Source organism: Crinia signifera, chromosome 9 (assembly GCF_055691185.1).
Source record: "Crinia signifera chromosome 9, ASM5569118v1, whole genome shotgun sequence".
Lineage (NCBI taxonomy): Eukaryota > Metazoa > Chordata > Amphibia > Anura > Myobatrachidae > Crinia > Crinia signifera.
The window spans coordinates 2,977,667-2,996,574 of NC_139225.1; the positions used below are offsets into that span (position 1 = coordinate 2,977,667).

General features: G+C 45.9%; 2 protein-coding genes and 1 non-coding gene across 8 annotated transcripts in view; 1 reads left to right on the top strand and 2 right to left on the bottom strand.

The window, feature by feature from the left end:
* Window positions 1-10,072, top strand: part of PRRT1B (proline rich transmembrane protein 1B) — a 55,976-nt gene extending 45,904 nt beyond the window's left edge. For both annotated transcript variants that reach the window (XM_083160910.1, XM_083160909.1), the window contains 2 exons: window positions 4,386-4,517; window positions 9,715-10,072. In XM_083160910.1, coding sequence (XP_083017036.1) covers window positions 4,386-4,517; window positions 9,715-9,861 — 279 coding nt within the window. In that variant the 3' untranslated portion in view covers window positions 9,862-10,072. The remainder of the gene's footprint in view (window positions 1-4,385; window positions 4,518-9,714) is intronic.
* A 1,338-nt stretch (window positions 10,073-11,410) lies between these two features.
* RAPGEF1 (Rap guanine nucleotide exchange factor 1) overlaps window positions 11,411-18,908 on the bottom strand; it is a 108,650-nt gene continuing 101,152 nt past the window's right edge. For all 5 annotated transcript variants that reach the window (XM_083160914.1, XM_083160912.1, XM_083160911.1 and 2 more), the window contains 4 exons: window positions 13,774-13,875; window positions 13,594-13,691; window positions 13,380-13,508; window positions 11,411-12,230 (listed from right to left, as the gene is read on the bottom strand). In XM_083160914.1, coding sequence (XP_083017040.1) covers window positions 12,080-12,230; window positions 13,380-13,508; window positions 13,594-13,691; window positions 13,774-13,875 — 480 coding nt within the window. In that variant the 3' untranslated portion in view covers window positions 11,411-12,079. The remainder of the gene's footprint in view (window positions 12,231-13,379; window positions 13,509-13,593; window positions 13,692-13,773; window positions 13,876-18,908) is intronic.
* LOC146039434 (5S ribosomal RNA) lies at window positions 16,242-16,360 on the bottom strand. Its single transcript, XR_014462940.1, has one exon. It is a non-coding gene; the product is annotated as a 5S ribosomal RNA (ribosomal RNA).

Here is an 18,908-nt window from a genome sequence, read left to right on the forward strand (position 1 = left end):
TGATGACCAAGCAGTATAAGGAGTCCTCATTATACCGGAGCCAGTATGTATACCCTCCCACGTGTTCCCAGATCACTCACTATTGGCCCTCACAAACCTTTCCCTACTCACCCTATGAGGATTATAAACATGACACCAATACAACGAGCAGATAGTACTGTATAGTGTTCACTGTAGAATTTTTATTAGGGTGCTGACCACCGAGCAGGGCACCCCCCCCCCCCCCCCATCCACAAGTACACTGGTAGGCTAATTGGCTCCAAATTTTAACCCTAGAATGTATGTGTGTGTGTGTGTGTATGTATGTATGTGTGTGTATGTGTATATATATATATATATATATATATATATATGTGTGTGTGTTAGGGAATATAGATTGTAAACTCCACTGGGACAGATATTCTCTGTACAGCGCTGCGGAATATGTGTGTGCTATATAAGAAACTGTTAATAAATAATTATCCCAGTAACGGAGCTGTGAATAAAGCTGTCTTTGCCCCTGTGGATGGTTTCTTCACCATCAGTCAGAAGCGGACAATGGTTTGTGAAATAAACATCAGTATTATAGCATATAATGGTATTGGTGGCTGATCATCAATGGGGACAAACACTCTCCATTACTGTATGACCCAAGGCTGTTCTTCAGCTGGATGGTCTTATTCTCAGTGGGACTGGTTGGAATGCTGCTGCGGGGACATTCCTCCTGTGGTAATGTCCTGTAGGTTTGGCCACATTGTGTATTACTATTATGCATGAATTCGGGTGTAGCCGGTTATAATCACCAATCTGATTTTGTGGTTTATGCTGGTGTCCTATAGTTGAGTCTCTGCCCTTCAGGTACATGATGGGTTAAACATAAGTTGCCCATGGGGAATGACAAGGAAACCAGATATTAGGAAGTCACTTGTTGGGAGTTTCTTGTTGTAGAAAGGCAATGCATTATTAATGTCCCTGGTCCAGTGCGGTTACTGACTTGGAGACAGCATTAATGGAAGTCTGCAATGTGCAGAAATCCATCTGCTGGGCCGACCATCCCCCCCCCCCCCCCCCCCCCCCCCCCCCCGTTATATGGATGGGTTACGTAACTGTCCAGAGGTGACATTTGGTGCCAGATACAGGGGAACATTTCACATTCTCTCTTCATCAAGTTCTACTTTAGGTATCATGACCGACAGGACTATTTCAGGGATAAACAGAGGTCTCGGACTTCACCAGCCTCGCTCACTTGCTTTATTGCTTGTATCACTTGTGTATTTGGGAAATGCCTGTATATGTAGTGTTCCCGCTAGCACCTACACTTATAACAACCGGTGCCAAACGCCCTGCGAGCAGCCGGCAGAGGCTACCTATCACTGGCGGCCTTCGTACAGACGTCTTGCGCTGTTCTTACTTACAGCACCGCAAACTGGTATCAGGCTCAATGTATCGGGGTGCAGGGGGGAATTTCTCGTTCACCACTAATACCATGGATCTAAGAGCAGCTTACAGTATGTACAGTGCCAGGAGATCCAGCATTGGGTGAAAGGTGTTGGTGAATAAGGATTGTCCGTCAGAGCCTCTTACCATCATACGAGATCAAAGTTGAAATGGTTTTGCCCTGAGTGTGAGTGCGTGTCGTCTTATATCTCCTGTGGTCCATTCATCTGAGGACACTAAGCCTCCATAGCTTTCTAGGCGGTTTTCTGGCATAGGAGGATGGTGCTTATAGTTATTTGTGGCTACTACTCTTGGCAGTTCTTTCAGAATTTACATTTTCACATTCAGGCCAAACTAATCACATCCGCATTAAAAATACAGATTTGTCTACAAACATCTAACCTCCTCTTGCGTGAAACAGCCCTTCTAGCCGCAAAATTGTACGGTGTGACGCAGTAGCACCAGGCGCCATCTTTTTGTATTGTTGTGTGTTTATTTTGTTTTTGTTTTTCAAATTAGATTCTGCTGATTACAATTATATGCAGTATGCCTAAAATATATGTAACCTGAAGGTGGGAATTCAATTAACCATGGTAGATTCCCATGGGTTAATTCATCCTCCGCTGCTATCAACTGAGTCCCAAAGCCAGCATTTATCAGGGATTTTTCTTTATCTTCTCAGATGAACAAAAACAAAGTTAGCAGGTGACATGGTACTTGTGTAGTTTCATGGCGCCACTTCCGTAGTCAGCGTAGAGTCCCTGTCAGCGTCGTCTTCCCGTAGTCAGCTTGGGTCTGCGACTGGGTACGTTCGCAGCTAACCAGAGCTTATGCAGTTAGCGTCGTCAGTCAGCATTGTCACCACGAGCAGCATCGGCCGTAAAATCCATTTGACAGTTAACACATGTCATTATTATATTGTCAAATTGATGAGCTGACAGGTGTGATTGTGTTCCTGAAACACCTCCACGTTCCACGTCAGCTCGAAGCGTGGCGAGCGGACGCGGTAGGCGTTCTCCCGACCTGTTCATTCCCCCTCGATCCATGTTGGCGTGGAGTTGATATAAAGTGTGGCGAGCGCATGGAGCCATTGAGCCCAAACACTTTATAAAATCAACTCCACGCCAATGTGGATAGTGCGGGTATGAACAGGTCGGGAGGACACGTACCGCGGGGCTGACGTGGATAGTGCGGGTATGAACAGGTCGGGAGGACGCGTACCGCGGGGCTGACGTGGATAGTGCGGGTATGAACAGGTCGGGAGGACGCGTACCGCGGGGCTGACGTGGATAGTGCGGGTATGAACAGGTCGGGAGGACGCGTACCGCGGGACTGATGTGGATAGTGGGGGTTTGAAATGGAGGCATTTGCCAGTATGTAACATGGAGCACTGGCAAATGCGTCCTTTATTGTGCATGATACGCACTTGTGTACGCACCCCCCCCCCCCCCTTTGTGCACGTGCGACCGAATCCCTAAGCCTGATGTCTCCCTGAAGCGGACACGAGCAGGGTTGCCCTACCCTGCCGCATGAATTACTGAGATGCACTTGCGTATGAGACGATCATGCGTCCCAGGCTGATAGAATGCCTCTTCGCAGGCGTCCGCCAGCTCAAGGGATCAGCCGGTTACCGGCGCTGTATGAGAGGCGCTCACTAGGCTTGCCGGGGACAGTGCGGAGACTACGCTGCCTGACTGGGACACTATGCTGACTACGCAGGGCTGCGGCGGGGACACTACGCTGGGCTGCCGTTGGCCTACGCAGCGTAGCATGGCGCCGTGAAACTACACAAGTACCGGTGACATTTATATTTTATCACACAAATTTGTGAACTTGTCATGGAGTCTGGCCTTAATCTATGGCGGGTAACTGTATTTCCCCACTAAATATGGGAAGATTTAGAAATCGGGTCGGATCGGGCACAACGCATGCGACCAAATCGGATGCGATGCGATTGAATCCTATGGAAAAAAATCGGGTCCATGTTAAAATGGACTGAGTCCATTTTAACATGGAATTCAATAGGAAAAGGGGTCCTTTTCATACCCCTACTATCCAAGTGGGCATGGAGTTGGATATAAACCTGTGGCGAGCGTAGCGAGGCGAGCGGACACAGAATACCGTCCCCTCGCCACAGGTTTATATCCAACTCCATGCCCACTTGGATAGTAGGGGTATCAAAAGGACCCCTTTTTCCCATTGAATTCCATGTTAAAATGGACTCAGTCCATTTTAACATTGAATCCTATGGGAAAATCAGGTCATCGCATCGCATGCGATATCGCATCGCATCTGATTGTATGCCTTAAGTTAAGGCATACAATCAAAAAATCGGGCGCCCAGATACTACATAAGTACCGAAACTGCTTTTGTCTAACTGTTCTAGTCAATAAATGGATCTGTATATAATCACAAAGGATGCATTATTTGTCCTGAGAAACAATACTCCATAGAACTTACTTGTTGGACCAAAAATAAATATTTGAAGTAATCTGAAATCTGCTCTAGGGGCCTACACACACAGAGATTTGCTGAGCGTTCTGACCGCTGCTAGATTGCTCAGCACATAGCGATATGTCCGTGTCAGACTTACGCCCTGACAGACTTGATATACAGCATGTTGGATATTAATCTCTGGGACCTAAGTGTGTGCATGCGTTCAGGGCAGACTCGGTTGGCCCGATGGTTGCATGCGTTCAAGGGCGGACTCGGTTGGCCCGATGGTTGCATGCGTTCAAGGGCAGACTCGGTTGGCCCGATGGTTGCATGCGTTCAGGGCAGACTCGGTTGGCCCGATGGTTGCATGCGTTCAAGGCAGACTCGGTTGGCCCGATGGTTGCATGCGTTCAAGGCAGACTCGGTTGGCCCGATGGTTGCATGCGTTCAAGGCAGACTCGGTTGGCCCGATGGTTGCATGTGTTCGCCACTTTTTGTTTGTCCTCACTGACTGAACCATTGCCTCCCTGCAGAATGACGGGGCGCTGGGCATGTCGCCTCTGCAGCCAGAAGTGAGGACTAAAGATTACATGGTGGAGTCCGTGCTGGTCATGTTCTTCTGCTGCTTTCTGACTGGAATCATAGCTGTGGTTTATTCTCATGAGGTAAGTCACCGGTCCGAGTGGAGATATATGGGTAGATTAAATCAGACATGTCCAAACTATGGCCCCCAGCTGTTGTGAAACTACAAGTCCCATCATGCCTTGCCACAGTTTTGCTATTAGGGAATGCTAAAACGATAGCAATGCATGCTGGGATGTGTAGTTTCACAACCACTGTGCTGAGGCACTGATGAATCTGCAAGTTAGTTACATTAAGGGGCAGATTCAAATACGTCACTTACTACAAACTCTAAAGATAAATGTTTTCAATAATCCCCGAATTCCAAAATCCCATCAATTAACCCTTTGGGTGCCAAGTGTGAAAATTGCCAAGCAAACATTTTTATTTCTCATAATGACCTGTAATGTTACCTTATATAGGAAATATAAAATAATTGTTATGTAAAAAAAAAGATTATATTTGAATGTATATAACAAGTGTAATAGCCATTTTTTAGTGGATAATTTGAAAGGTCTCGTATGTCGGCACTCAAAGGGTTAATTTTTATATTTTTTTGTAATTAAGATTGCGTTGCATGCTCTTATATCTGCATAATGCCTCAGATTAACTGGGCATACGCCTATCAGAATGGAGAGACTCTAGGACAGGTACAGTAAATAATAACGGTGCTATTTCCATTCTACCATAATCCTGACTAATGCAGAGATGTTCTTACAGGGGCAGTGGGAGGAAGCCTGGGAGACTAATTGCTGGAGTGGGTGAAAAACAAAACCTATAAATATTTAAACGCTTCAGTATCTGGTTTAGCCTAACTCGTCCTACACCGGAGAAGCTCCTCGGCGGTGCTTGGGTCGGCCCTGCTGTAACTTTCACAGTAGCTGCACATTACCCTTAAGGTGCCCATACACGGTCCGTTTAACGGATCTGTTTGGCACTTAATTAGCACGCATCGCATCCCTAGTGCATGCACTGTGATCCGATGCGATGTGTACCTAGTACAAAAAGTATGTGCAGCACATACTTTTTGTACCGTACTATGTGATGCGCGGGAGCGCGCATCGCATAGTACTAAACGGAGCCGGCCAAAACGGACCGTGTATGGGCTGCATTAGTCTATAATACCTATAGATTGTCAAAATGCGAGCAGGGCCCTCCTACCTCTGTCGGTTTGTTACTATCCAGTTTGCTCTATCACGGTTTCCTTTTGTAAAGCGCAATGGAATTTGATGCGCTATATAAGAAACTGTAAATAAATAAATTAGTCTCTGAAGCAAGGGTGAAACATTACATTAAGGAAGATCTGACATCTGCAGGCAGTCTACTCTAATGTTATGCTGCTTTCACATTGCCTAAACGTTTGAGACTGGTATTTTTGAAACGGTATTTAAAATGGTATATTACAGTTTTAAACCTTTCACACTGCACATAAATACCGGGTCTCAGCAGGTTTGCAGTTTGAAAGCAGGACAGACAGTAGCTATAAGGCCGGTTTCACACACTCCGGCTCCTGCCGGACGGTGAAATCCCGCACGGCCAGGGAGCCTTGCCGCACACACTAGTTTATCATGGAAGGGATGGCCACAGCGGCGGGATCCGGCTGCAACCGTGCGGCCGGGCCGTGGCCGTCCCATGTGAATGAACACAATAGTGTCCATTCACAACTAATGTGTGCGGCACGGCTCCCTGGCCGTGCGGGATTTCACCGTCCGGCAGGAGCCGGAGTGTGTGAAATCAGCCTAAGACAGCGTAGTGCATATGTAATGAGCGGCTCATTACATATGCACTGCGCTCTCTAAGCTAATGCCCGAGTCCTATATACCGGTTCAGAGCTGTTCACACTGCATAAAAAAACGGCTCTGAACCGTGTAGGACTCTGCATTTACCGGTTACAAATAACCGGTAAATGCAGACTGGCGCTTTCACACTGCAACTCTAACCATTTTAAAAGGCTAAAAAATCTGCAATATACCTGTTAAGAGCTGCAGTGTGAAAGGGGTATCAGTTTATAAAGGAGAACTCTGCTTGTAAGACCGGAATGAGGGCTGCAGGCATTATATTGGCCATCACAGCCTTCCAGTGATTTAGGCTGATAACTGCCTGGTTGGCGCACACATACATTGGATATATGCCTAACATTTAAAACTGCATCAGTTGTGATTTGCTAGTAAAATCATTGCCCTTTTAGATTTTGGGCATAAATACAAAGTGAGGGGATTTACTGATTAACTGTCCGGGGTGAATGTACTATAATGATACAATTTATTACGCTGTATTGAATTTGAAATCCCTGAATGAGGGCGTCACCCATTTAATAACATTGGGCATCTGTCAGAGTGGCATAGCACTGGCATGCGGCGGCAGGATTTGAAAAAGTTAAATTGCGCAGCTCTCTGATTGGGAGAGTTCTCTCAGCGGCCACCTGCATGTGAGGCCTCTGATTGGCTAAGAGCTCTCATCCAATCAGTGGGTTGCACAATATTGCAGACCCCCGTCGCCTGTTAGTACTACTTCACAGCGCTCCGCTACTCCGCTGCCCACTTTCTTCCAGCACCGGATGTGGCTTCAGGTGCTGGAAGAGGGCACTTTAGGCACATCATTGCATCCGATCACATAAGTGTATGGGGGACCATTAAAGGGGCCAAGAGGTAAAGTTATTAAGATGGGGGGGGGGGGGCAAACCTCTATAAACAAGAAAGTATAAAGGTATAGAGATGGGTGAGCAAACGTTTGCGCTTAGAAGCAGCTTAAATTTGAGGTGATGGGGAAAAGGAGAGTTATACCAGCCCCTCGACAATAAGTACAGAGAAAAAAGAAATTCCCACACCAATAATAAAAGCGCTATGAGTGGATATTACTCTCCTATTTTTTGTTGTTGTTTGGTTCTCCTTCGTAGTCTCTTTTCGGTACTTATGTAGTAACTGGGCTGCCGATTTTGAAATCGGGTCCATCGCATCGCACCCGACCATATCGCATGCGATGCGATGCGATGGACCCGATTTTTCCATAGGATTCAATGTTAAAATGGACTGAGTCCATTTTAACATGGAATTCAATGGGAAAAAGGGGTCCTTTTCATACCCCTACTATCCAAGTGGGCATGGAGTTGGATATAAACCTGTGGCGAGCGTAGCGAGCCACCGAGCCCGAAGCGTGGCGAGCGTAGCGAGCCCCGCGAGGGGCCACAGAATACCATCCCCTCGCGGGGCTCGCTTCGCTCGCCACGCTTCGGGCTCGGTGGCTCGCTACGCTCGCCACAGGTTTATATCCAACTCCATGCCCACTTGGATAGTAGGGGTATGAAAAGGACCCCTTTTTCCCATTGAATTCCATGTTAAAATGGACTCAGTCCATTTTAACATTGAATCCTATGGAAAAATCGGGTCATCGCATCGCATGGTCGTATGCGATGCGATATCGCATCGCATCTGATTGTATGCCTTAACTTAAGGCATACAATCAAAAAAATCGGCAGCCCAGATACTACATAAGTACCCTCTTTTCTTTGGGAGACTAGTACATGGGGAAGAAAAAACACCAGAGGTGCGGCAAACCTCGTGTAATACTGTTTGTATGGTATTAATTTGATGGACTACAAGAGAACCATCAGATATAGAACCAATATATGAATTCGGGGATCCCCCTTACAGGTTACTCACAATAACGCGTTTCGATCATTGGCTGATCTTTCTCAAGGCAGTCTGCCTTGAGAAAGATCAGCCAATGATCGAAACGCGTTGGCACTGACTACAAGGAAGTGAGGACCCTTATCCTGTTGGAGGAGGGAGGGACTGTGTCACCTGATGATTTTGGAACAAACACCATATTTATACCTTCTATGATACGCCTGACTCTCACAACGTTATTGTGAGTAACCTGTAAGGGGGATCCCCGAATTTATATATTGGTTCTATATCTGATGGTTCTCTTGTAGTCCATCAAATTAATACCATACAAACAGTATTACACGAGGTTTGCCGCACCTCTGGTGTTTTTTCTTCCCCATGTACTAGTCTCCCAAAGAAAAGAGACTACGGAGGAGAACCAAACAACAACAACAAAATAGGAGAGTAATATCCACTCATAGCGCTTTTATTATTGGTGTGGGAATTTAGGTGTGTCACTATCGTAATTATACTTTTATCTACTATTTCCTTAATTATTGTTTAAAAAAGGAACAAAACCCTTTCAGATATAAACCAGTATATAAATATAATAGTTTCAGGATTAATAAATGGTTTCCAGTGAATCAGCTGTCAGCTGCCAACCATAGCGCAGAGCTACGCAAAGCCGCCCTCAAAGCCGCTCATCTGCTGGTATTACCAGCAGATGAGCGGCTTTCCCGGCGATGATGCAGAAGCGTGCAGCAGCGCTTACCGCCGGGCCATACACACTGGGCGGCCTTCCCGGCGATGTTGCGGGAGCGTGCAGCAGCGATCACCGCCAGGCCATACACACTGGGCGGCTTTCCCGGTGATAATGCAGGCGCGTGCAGCAGCGATCACCGCCGGGCCATACACACTGGGCGGCTTTCCCGGTGATAATGCAGGCGCGTGCAGCAGCGATCACCGCCGGGCCATACACGCTGGGCGGCTTTGAGCTGAAAGCCGCTCAAACTGGCTGTTTTGAGCGACTTTCATCTCAAAGTCGCCCAGTGTGTATGGGCCTTCTTTGGTCTCATTACTTGGGCTTCACAACCTCTTTAAAATCTGAAATACTCCCCTAGGGGTATGGGTCATTGGGTTGACACCAGAAATAGGTCGACAGGGTCTGAATGTCGACACAAGCATTAGGTCATGAGTTTTTCAACAGTCGACATGGCCACCATCTAAGTGTACCATTTCCCCTCGCATGGCTTGTTCGGGCATGGTGTATCGATACGCTTGTCACACCATTTTATTCTCCCACCACGCCGTAGTGGATGGTAGGACATGAAATGTCGGCTGAAAGAACCCATGGAAAACCTGTCGCCCCCTAAAGACCTTACCAATGTCAACCGTTGACCCAATGCCCATATTGACCTTCTCTAGATCAGTGGTGGGTGACATTTGCAGAGGACTCACATGGGGTGATTGGGATCTGCTGGAGAATGGCATTATGTAGACACCACAGCGCTGAAGGAATGTAGCGCGTCTTCAGAACTACACTGAATGAGCGTTAGAGGAACCCTCACATGTCAGGACGGCCATTACCCACATAGAAGTAACCACAACTAATCTCTGTCCCTCTCATCTCCTACAGACACGGACCGCTCTGAGCAGAGGCGATGTTCTGCAGGCTCAGGAGTCCTCCCGGAAAGCGCGCTCCCTCGTCCTCTTCAGCCTACTCTTTGGAGTGTTTGTCTCAATCAGCTGGATTATATATGTGGTGGTGACCATCTTCTTATGATGGAGGAGTTGTGGAGAACTGAAGCTTCCGCAGGAACACTGAGATCAGTTATACAGTTATCTAGTTATCCTGAATTCCAGCGCTAGCAGGAAACAAACTGACTATAGGACGAATTATACTGACAGGTAACAGGAATGTCTATATGTACAGAGAACATTTAAATAAAAATATGTACAGAGAACATTTAAATAAAAATATACTACTTTTTTTATTTCTTTGTTACTTTTTTTTTTCCCAATGAAAAGCAAGTTGTATAAATATAGTACTAATCTGCAGCGAAGGGGACACCGACAGAAATAATGGTCAAAAATATCTATACAATGTCAGAGCAGCGCCACCTACTGGTTCACAGGAAACTGTACACCTGGCTGATCATACATTCAGCACAACTTCAGTTGCTTGTTATGTTTATTACTGTATCCACTGGAAAATAAGCACGACATGAAGACATAGTCTCTGTATTCATTCTATATATTTTACCATGTAGGGTATGTAGTGTACAACTGCTCCTCCATGTCCTAGCACTCAGATGCCCAACAGATCATATTTCAGAATTCCTGTATGTGGAGGGACGTAGGACAGTTATTGCAACACAGTGATAGAAAGTGACCAAAAGCTCCAAAAACAGCTGTATATTGCTATGAAGAAAAAACTGGAAACCAGATACTTGCATATTACTTTGTAAATGTATTACTTTGTCAAGCTGCAACTGTAAGAAAGGGATGTCAATCCCTTTAAAAAGCAAATACGTGTATGGTGCTGGTTGCTCTAGATCAAATGACAGTATAAAAACTAATACAGTAAACTTAAAAGGTAAAGGTGTGCATTAATACAAGATAAAATGTACACAATCAATAAAAAGCTCAGTTCTGAGATTTACCTTTTACGTTTACTGTATTAGTTTTTATACTGTCATTTGATGTAGCGCAACCACCACCATACACGTATATTGCTATGAGTAGTAGGATATATCACTTTCTCCTCTTTGGTAATGAAATGTAACTTACATCACCTTTCATGTTGGTGCTCACGTAAAGGTATCTTTTTAAAGCAATCAACCCTGGTATTTAAAAAAAACAAACCAGTGAACAAATAGACGTGCGTACACTTATGGGACCTACACACATGCCTATATTAATTTAGTTACATTTAATTAGCAAAGAGGAGAAGGAAATACATCACACTACAAGCAGATTACAGCAATGCTTTCTGAGTGCTGGTCACTTTCCATCACTGTGTTGCAATACTAAAATAACAATAGCATTAGGTTGAATCACTTATTTTAGGCCAGTATTTGCACGCTTCGTCCAGCTGTATACCAAACTTGGGGTAATACAAGTCCTAGTGTCTGTACTCGTACTGTAATCAGGTGTCCATCATTTACATCAGTCATTTAATGCCCACATTCCATTAACTGCTATTATTTCAATGACCAATGTGGAATCTACCAACTGTTGTCAGGGTAACCAGGCGCATTACAGGGTCTGTGTACTGCCCTTGTGGATGACGAAGGGGCGCTTCCAGCAGAAACCAGACACGGGAACACAAAACGGTTTAAAACATTTATTTGACCTGTTGTGAGCCTCTGCTCCCATGGTTCACTTACACAGATTCATGATCTGGCATGTCATTTATCCTCTATGTACAGTACATAACCAGTCTCTGTATACTCGTCATGCAACAGCATAAAAGAAAAAATATATATAATACATATAACATTAATCTGCCTCCCCGAAACAGAAAGTGGATATTTACAGGAGCTGCGCACTGCCCTCTGCTGGGGGTGAAGGTGAAACAAAACCAAAAATAATACAAAAACTCGTTGGGTTAGAGGGGGAAACAAAATGGTAATTTTAAGGTTCTGGGCTCAGTATCGAGTCTTTACCAGTTAATCCTCGGTTCATGAATGGTAAGGTCTTCACAAGTCACCTGAACATCAGCACAACATCCAATATGTCCGGCTTCCCGATATTGTGGGTAAATAGGAGACCGGTCTGTACAGAGGCATGTCACGGAGCGATGTGTGATCGCAACAGTCCAGGAGACCGGAAAATAACATCGTAAGACACAAGACGACAGTGGGCGGGGTAACCGCCCTCTTTGGGAGGGGGCAGCGATAACTAGTAAACACGATAACCCCCTCTACCCCTCGATTCCCCCCAACTCCTCGGTTGGGGAGATCTCCTCTTTAATGTCCACTTGGCAATCATTCCCCACCTTATGTTTTCTCCTCTCTTTCTGTTTTCCTCCGGGTGATGTTCCGAGGTTTGATTTTCAAGGACAGTTCCCATAGAGCCTCCTCTGCCAGGTGATCACTGAAGTCGTTGAAGAAAGAGATGATGTCGTCATTCCGGCGAATATCATAATGGCTGGAAGAGAGACCGCAATCCACACATTATATTAAAGAAACACAGGAGGTACCCGGGTCACAGTCAGTGATTTCACACAGGCAGAAAGTAACCTGGAACTGTAACGTGACCAATGTGTTCATAGTGCCTCACTATACGCAGGACAGCCCCGACTGGCAAGCGTGCTCATTGGCCAGAACCTGTCGCTCACCAGACCGGCATGCAGATATTTCATTGTCAGGGACATCGTAGAAAGGCCCTATGGGCTATGAGGTTCCATCTGAATATTTCTAATGGCATTGATTTGCTAACCACAAGGAAAGATTGCACACAGCACAGATTTACCTGGGGTACAAACAGATGACACTTACCCATTCCAGTGACTGCAAAACTTTGCTCTGGCCTACAGAGGGTTAACTACTTTGTTCGATGTTTATGCTTGTGGCCCTAAGGAGGAACCTGCCCTAATAATGTACATGGGAAGGCTGCAGAGCCAGGGGATGGCGAGATGCAGGATAAGGAGTGGGAACATGAGAGGGAGAGTCGGTGTATCTGTACATGGAGACTGCTGGCACTACAGATGTGTCGCCCGTAGATGTGTCCTGGAGGGATCCGGCCACTAACTCAGGTGCAGTGCGGGGAAAGTGCCTAATTCTGGTCATTCTTCTCTATTCTTTCCATCCTATGAAATAATCTCAACACTGATAAACCACTGATGCCTGCTACCTACTATGATCTTCACCTGCAATACTGAATGCTTCCAAATTTCACATGATGGTAACAATGACACTGGATGCACCTGGCAGGCAGACACACCTTAGGAGCCTAATTCAGACCTGATCGCAGGGCAGTCCCCAAAATGGTCAAAACCATGCTGCACTGCAGGAGGGCAGATGTAACATGTGTGCAGATTGGGTGAGTTATTTTGTTTCTGTGCATGGTAAATATTGGCTGCTTTATCTGTAGACTGAAATTTAGATTTTCATTTGAGCACACCCCACCCAAATCTAACTCTCTCTGCACATGTTACATCTGCCCCCCCCCCTGCAGTGCAGCATGGTTTTGTCCATTTTGAGAACAAATGTGCTGAATTAGGCTGTAGGTGCGCAGGGCATGTTAGCAATCCATATACCCCCCAGGAAGAGAAAGCCGGGATTACTGGTCACTTACGCCTGCTGGAATCGTCTCATGCTGTCCAGGATATTGAACTGTTGCCACCGTTTGGAGAAGTTCACTTTTCCATCGATATGATCGGGATTTCCCAGATGGACAAACGTAAGGTCTTGTAGGATTAGACCCCTAGGAGAGGAAGGAGACCAGGGTAAAGCAATGAGAAAGTCACCTACTATGTGGCTAAACTGGAATATTGAAAAGGGACTCTTACAAGTACGGTATACATGGGGGTTCCACTTCCGACAGCGCTGCTCGGTACGCTCGGAAAGACGATGAGCTGTCGATAAGAGTGCAGTACTCAGCCAGCCCCTGAGAAACGTTAGATAAAGCGTATTACTAGACTGCAAGACACTGATACTCCTGCGTAAGCAGCAATTACCCATCATCTCACCTCCGATGTCTGCTTCTGCCACTCCAACCGACGGATGGGGGCGGAATCCAGGGCAGAGAGGATGGCAAGGTAGGAATTGAAATTGTTCAGTTTTCTCAGGTGCTAAGGAGCAGAAAAGATGGTGAATGGTCTGTGAGCATCAAACGCTGAAGGTTTCTCATAAAGATCGAGTGTTCAGGTGTACTGGTCAGAAATGGGGATTCTCCTCAGCACAGGGGTCCAGCACTGTCTCCTGAACTTACGCGATTTCACTGGTATAACACCAATGCAAACCCAATCAGTCCCACTCATTCCTAATGTTCTATCGCCATTCCTTCTCAGCCTGGATAGAGGTTTCCAGCTACTGTTGTGCTAATCCCATGGAAAAGATCAGGGTTTTTATGGGAAATGTTCGGGAATACATTTGTAGTGGTTTACAGTGGTTTCTGATTCTCTCTCTTTAGATTACCTTAAATGTAACTCACTTTATAGCAGAAAGGGGGAATAATTCCATCTCTCTGACATCTGGATTCCTGCCGGGCCATTATACATACCCTATACATCAGTGCTTCTCTGCTGTGAAAAAATCTGACATTGTCAGTCGTTCTAGGACAAATTGGATTTTCCCTATTCAATGCTGTCCTGATTTTCCGATTAGGCTGAAACTGAGATTTATGTCTTACCTGTTAAATCTCTTTCTTCGAGGACGTCAGGGGCCACAGGGATTACATTGGGGTAGAGAGTGAGGTCACGACCTTTCCAGCACCAGAAAGGATAAAACTTCTGGACTGCCCAGAGACAGCCCTGGCTCCTCCCTCCTCTACCCCGCCTCCTAGGCTAGCTTACTTTCAGTTTTTTCCAAAGCCAGGCAGGAGACAAGATAGAAGGAAGAGAAACCCATACAGTAACACATTCAACAAATATATGTGTGTGTGGTTGCTCAACAGAGGAACCATAACTGTGACATGTATAAGTACCTCAACAAAGGAACTTTTAACTAAGTTCACTCAACGGAGGAACTATGAACTTCAATACCATGAAGCAGGCGCGGCAGGGAGGGATCCCTGTGGCCCCTGACGTCCTCGAAGAAAGAGATTTAACAGGTAAGACATAAATCTCAGTTTCTTCTGCGGCAGACGTCAGGGGCCAGAGGGATTACATTGGGATGTCCTAAAGCAGCCACCTAAGGGTGGGGACGCGCCTGTGCCGCGGCCAGTATATTCTGGACGAATGCCGAGTTCTGAGAGGCAAACATAACAAACGCAAAAAAGCGTAAGAAATCGTTGGCAGACGACCAAGTTGCCGCCTTGCCAAGTTGCTCTGCCGTTGCACCACCTGTAAAAGCCCGAAACACACCCACAGATGTAGTGGAATGAGCCCGTACCCCTGCAAGAACGGAGAGTGAGGTGAACAAGGAATCCTGCTTGATAAACGACCGCAGATATCGGCTGGCAATAGTCTGCATGGTAGCAGACCAGCCCCTCTTATGAATTCTCTAGTGGATAAAGAGAGAGTCAGATGGCCAAAGTATTACAGCGTGATGTACATAGTCGTGCAAAGCACAGACCATCTCCAGTTGATTGCTGCCCAGGAGAGACCGCCGGCCTACAAAGGGCAGGGATCACTATCTCCTGGATGACTTGAAATTCAGGAACCACCTTGTGAGGTGTAAAGGAACGTTTCAAAGAATCCGTTCTATGAGAATGAAAGACTATGAAAGGCGATTGACCTAACAGAGCCTACCGGGCAGACACCCAGCAGCAACGGTCAACAGGAAAACCGTTGTCCCAGTTAGCCTGTAAAGAGCCCTAAAGGGCCCAAAGAATCAGAGAAAGATTTTATCAAACCACCATGTTTGTAACAACCAGAGGTTGGATCTGCAGGACCCCCTGCAAGAATGAGCGGAGATCATACCACAGAGCTCATAGGCTGTGGAATACAAAGGAGAGAGCTGAGCCCTGTTGCTTTAAAGAAACAGGCGGAGGCCAGCCCCCACTACTTCTACCGAAAGGACAAAACCCTAGACAAACGGTAAATTCTGGGATTGAATTCAATCCCGTGGCTTTTAATTAGGTTGTCTAAACAGCCCTGTGAGCAGTTCTGGCCCCAGAGGCAGACAGATAAGAGAGACCCCTAACAGGGTTCACAGATCCGAGAACCAGATTCTCCTGGATTAAGGTGCCCCCACCTCCACTTTTAATGTACAAATTACTTTGAGGAGGAGCAAAAATGGTGAAAAGCCTACCTCCGCACTAATAGCCACTGGACTGACATAACAGAGCGTGGACTCTGTAACCTGCAGGGTCTCGAGACCTGGACACATACAGGGTGACCTGGTAAATGTGACGCAAAGCCATCAAACCACCATTGGTCCACCCCAATGGCCTACCAACCACAGGAACACCTCCGAAGGGAGGGTCCATCTGTTGGTATAGTTTTGCCAACAAGGCCGGGATCTTGCGCTCCCATTGGAAGAAGCGGGAGGCCTAAGCCTACAGCACCTGGTATTCCCAGATGGTCTCCCATCCAAGTACTAACCAGGCCTGACCCTGCTTGGCTTCCAAGATCAGACGAGATCAGGCGTGTTCAGGGTGGTGTGGCCGTAGGCTCATAGCCGGCCCACTCAGAGTGTCACCCTAGTGGTTGATAACAAACCACCCTTTTTTGCATCACCCGACTGGACCTGCACAGGGTGACCTAGAAACCAAGGTTCTACCTTGCAGAAATCCCACAGGACTGTCTTTTTCACTTAGGTTTCAAGACAGAAGCATCTTTTCCATAATAGCATTATCCAGTCTATGTCTTAAGATGTACTGTTGCGTGTATAAAACACGGATTTACCAAAAGGATCAGTTTTGGTTATAATGTATGTGTATGTAGATACATTAGAAAACAAACAAACAGGAAACTATATCGAACCGCTGTTTGAATGTAAGAAGCGAGAATGCTGATCTAGCACCGCTATATATATCCACTAATATACATATATATATATATATATATATATATATATATACATACACATATATATATATATTGTGTATGTACATATATATACACACATGTACACACACAAATGCCTACAAACATAAACATATGCATTCATGTACCCCTATACAATAGGTCGTACAGATTAAGAGGCAACATATTGGTATATAGCATATGGTGGCGCTGAAATGAACAAGGCCGTCAACATTGGCAACCAGTAAAACTTCTACCAAAGTGAGATTGCGTCCCTGAAGGGATGCATAGTCAAGGCCATATTAGCTTTTAATTATAAAAGCTACAGCCAGTGTTACTCCGCTAACATAACTTAAAGGAGAACCATAAGAAATGACAAACCGAATTGTTTGTGGGAGAAAACGGGAGCACCCGGAGTAATCCCACGCAATTACGTGGAGAATATACATAAACTCCACCCAGTTAGGGTAATGGCGTTGTTTGAATGGAACCCATGTTATCTACAACAGCTGGTGTTCCCATGTGATCTCAAATGAGATTGGGCATATCCAGTGTGGTATGAATATAGATTGACATCAGTGCCGTGAGGTAGTAATGTTAACCATTACACAGTTCGTACTGCACCTCCACAGCTGCATCTCCCAAAAATGCTACCCCGCTGGGGTGCAAGGCTACTAGAGGCCTGGAGGAATACTAAGTCAAATTATCTCAAATGTGCGATCTGCATGTTAGATGCATGTGATCCTAATGTAAATCCGACTACATAGTCAGATCCCACACTGGATTGTATTGTGCGTACACACCACAACCAGCTCTATATGTGACAGTGCAATGTTCCAACTTCCAATGACCAGGAATACCGAAGGTTATCCTGTGGAGAAATTACATCTCAGAGTCCACCGTTGGTGACGTTTACCATAGTGCCCTGTCAGAACATGAAATAACCCCTGTATTGTGGGGACTGAATCCTTATAGCCGTGCGCCTTGTCTACTTAAGAGACGGGAGCGTTGCTGATTGAGCTATTGCTCTATTAGGGTAAAACAGGCCTGGACTATGTTCCGACAGGGTTTAAAAGTTAGCAGAGGTGTCTGGACCAGAACTGTAATGGCTGCACACACTGTGATTTCTAATTGACTTGCTATGGATAACTTTGCTAACTCATGAGTTAGTAACATACAAGTCATGCTACCTGCATTAGACATTGCTGCCCTTGCCTTTGATTAATGGAGTGACCTCTGTGTCACTCTGATAGCAGGGTATAAGACTTCCTGCTGTCCTCTGTATGTGACAGTGCAATGTTACCCTCAGTATCTGTGCATTAGAGTAAGGCAGTGACCTCTGTGTCACCCTGATAGCAGGGTATAAGACTTCCTGCTGTCCTCTGTATGACCTAGCTGGCAGCAAACTGTCCCCCCATAAACTGTAATCTGAGAACACAGTATCTTTCTGGAAGAAAGCAAGAAGGGGTTTTTATTTTGTCAGCCAGCAGATACACATTGCACAATTAGAGGCTTATTGCAGAAATCTAACGATCTCTATGTCACGGAGGAAAAATACATCAGGCAAGGCAACAGGGTATATGGCCTCAGGCCTCAGATGACAATGTAAACTGAGTTATACACTTTCCACCTGACAATATATACACTACACACACACAGGGAGAGAGAGTAGGTATAGGTAACCAGAGATAGAATCACTGGATAAGAGAGACAGTATAAGGAGATGAGCTGCCACAGGCCAATCAACAACACCATGGTATATAACACAGGAGTGATATGACCTAATTTACATACAGCCCAATACTGTCCCACTATGCTCTAAACCCCACTGTCTGAACACAGAACATGGGGGAGCAGCTGCATTCAATATGCAGTTAATCAGGACAAGCTTGAGCACAGCCCTGGCATTAGCAGTCAGGAGCCTCCAGCAGCGTGCAATGGCGGCAAGTATGTTAAAATGACCGCCAGAACCGCCTGATAGCTGGGAAAGTACCATGGACTCCGTCCTTACAATGGCGTCCCTTTTTGAAAGGGTAGCCGCGCCATCAGGCTATACTCATATGCCCAGGCTGGCCGGTGGTACTTGGGCCAGCCTTGCAATGTGTGCAGGACACCAATATAGGAGTCCCTATGTCACTATCGCTGTCCTCTGACATTGTACAAGAGGCAGCTAAACTGGTACAGCTAACACCTAT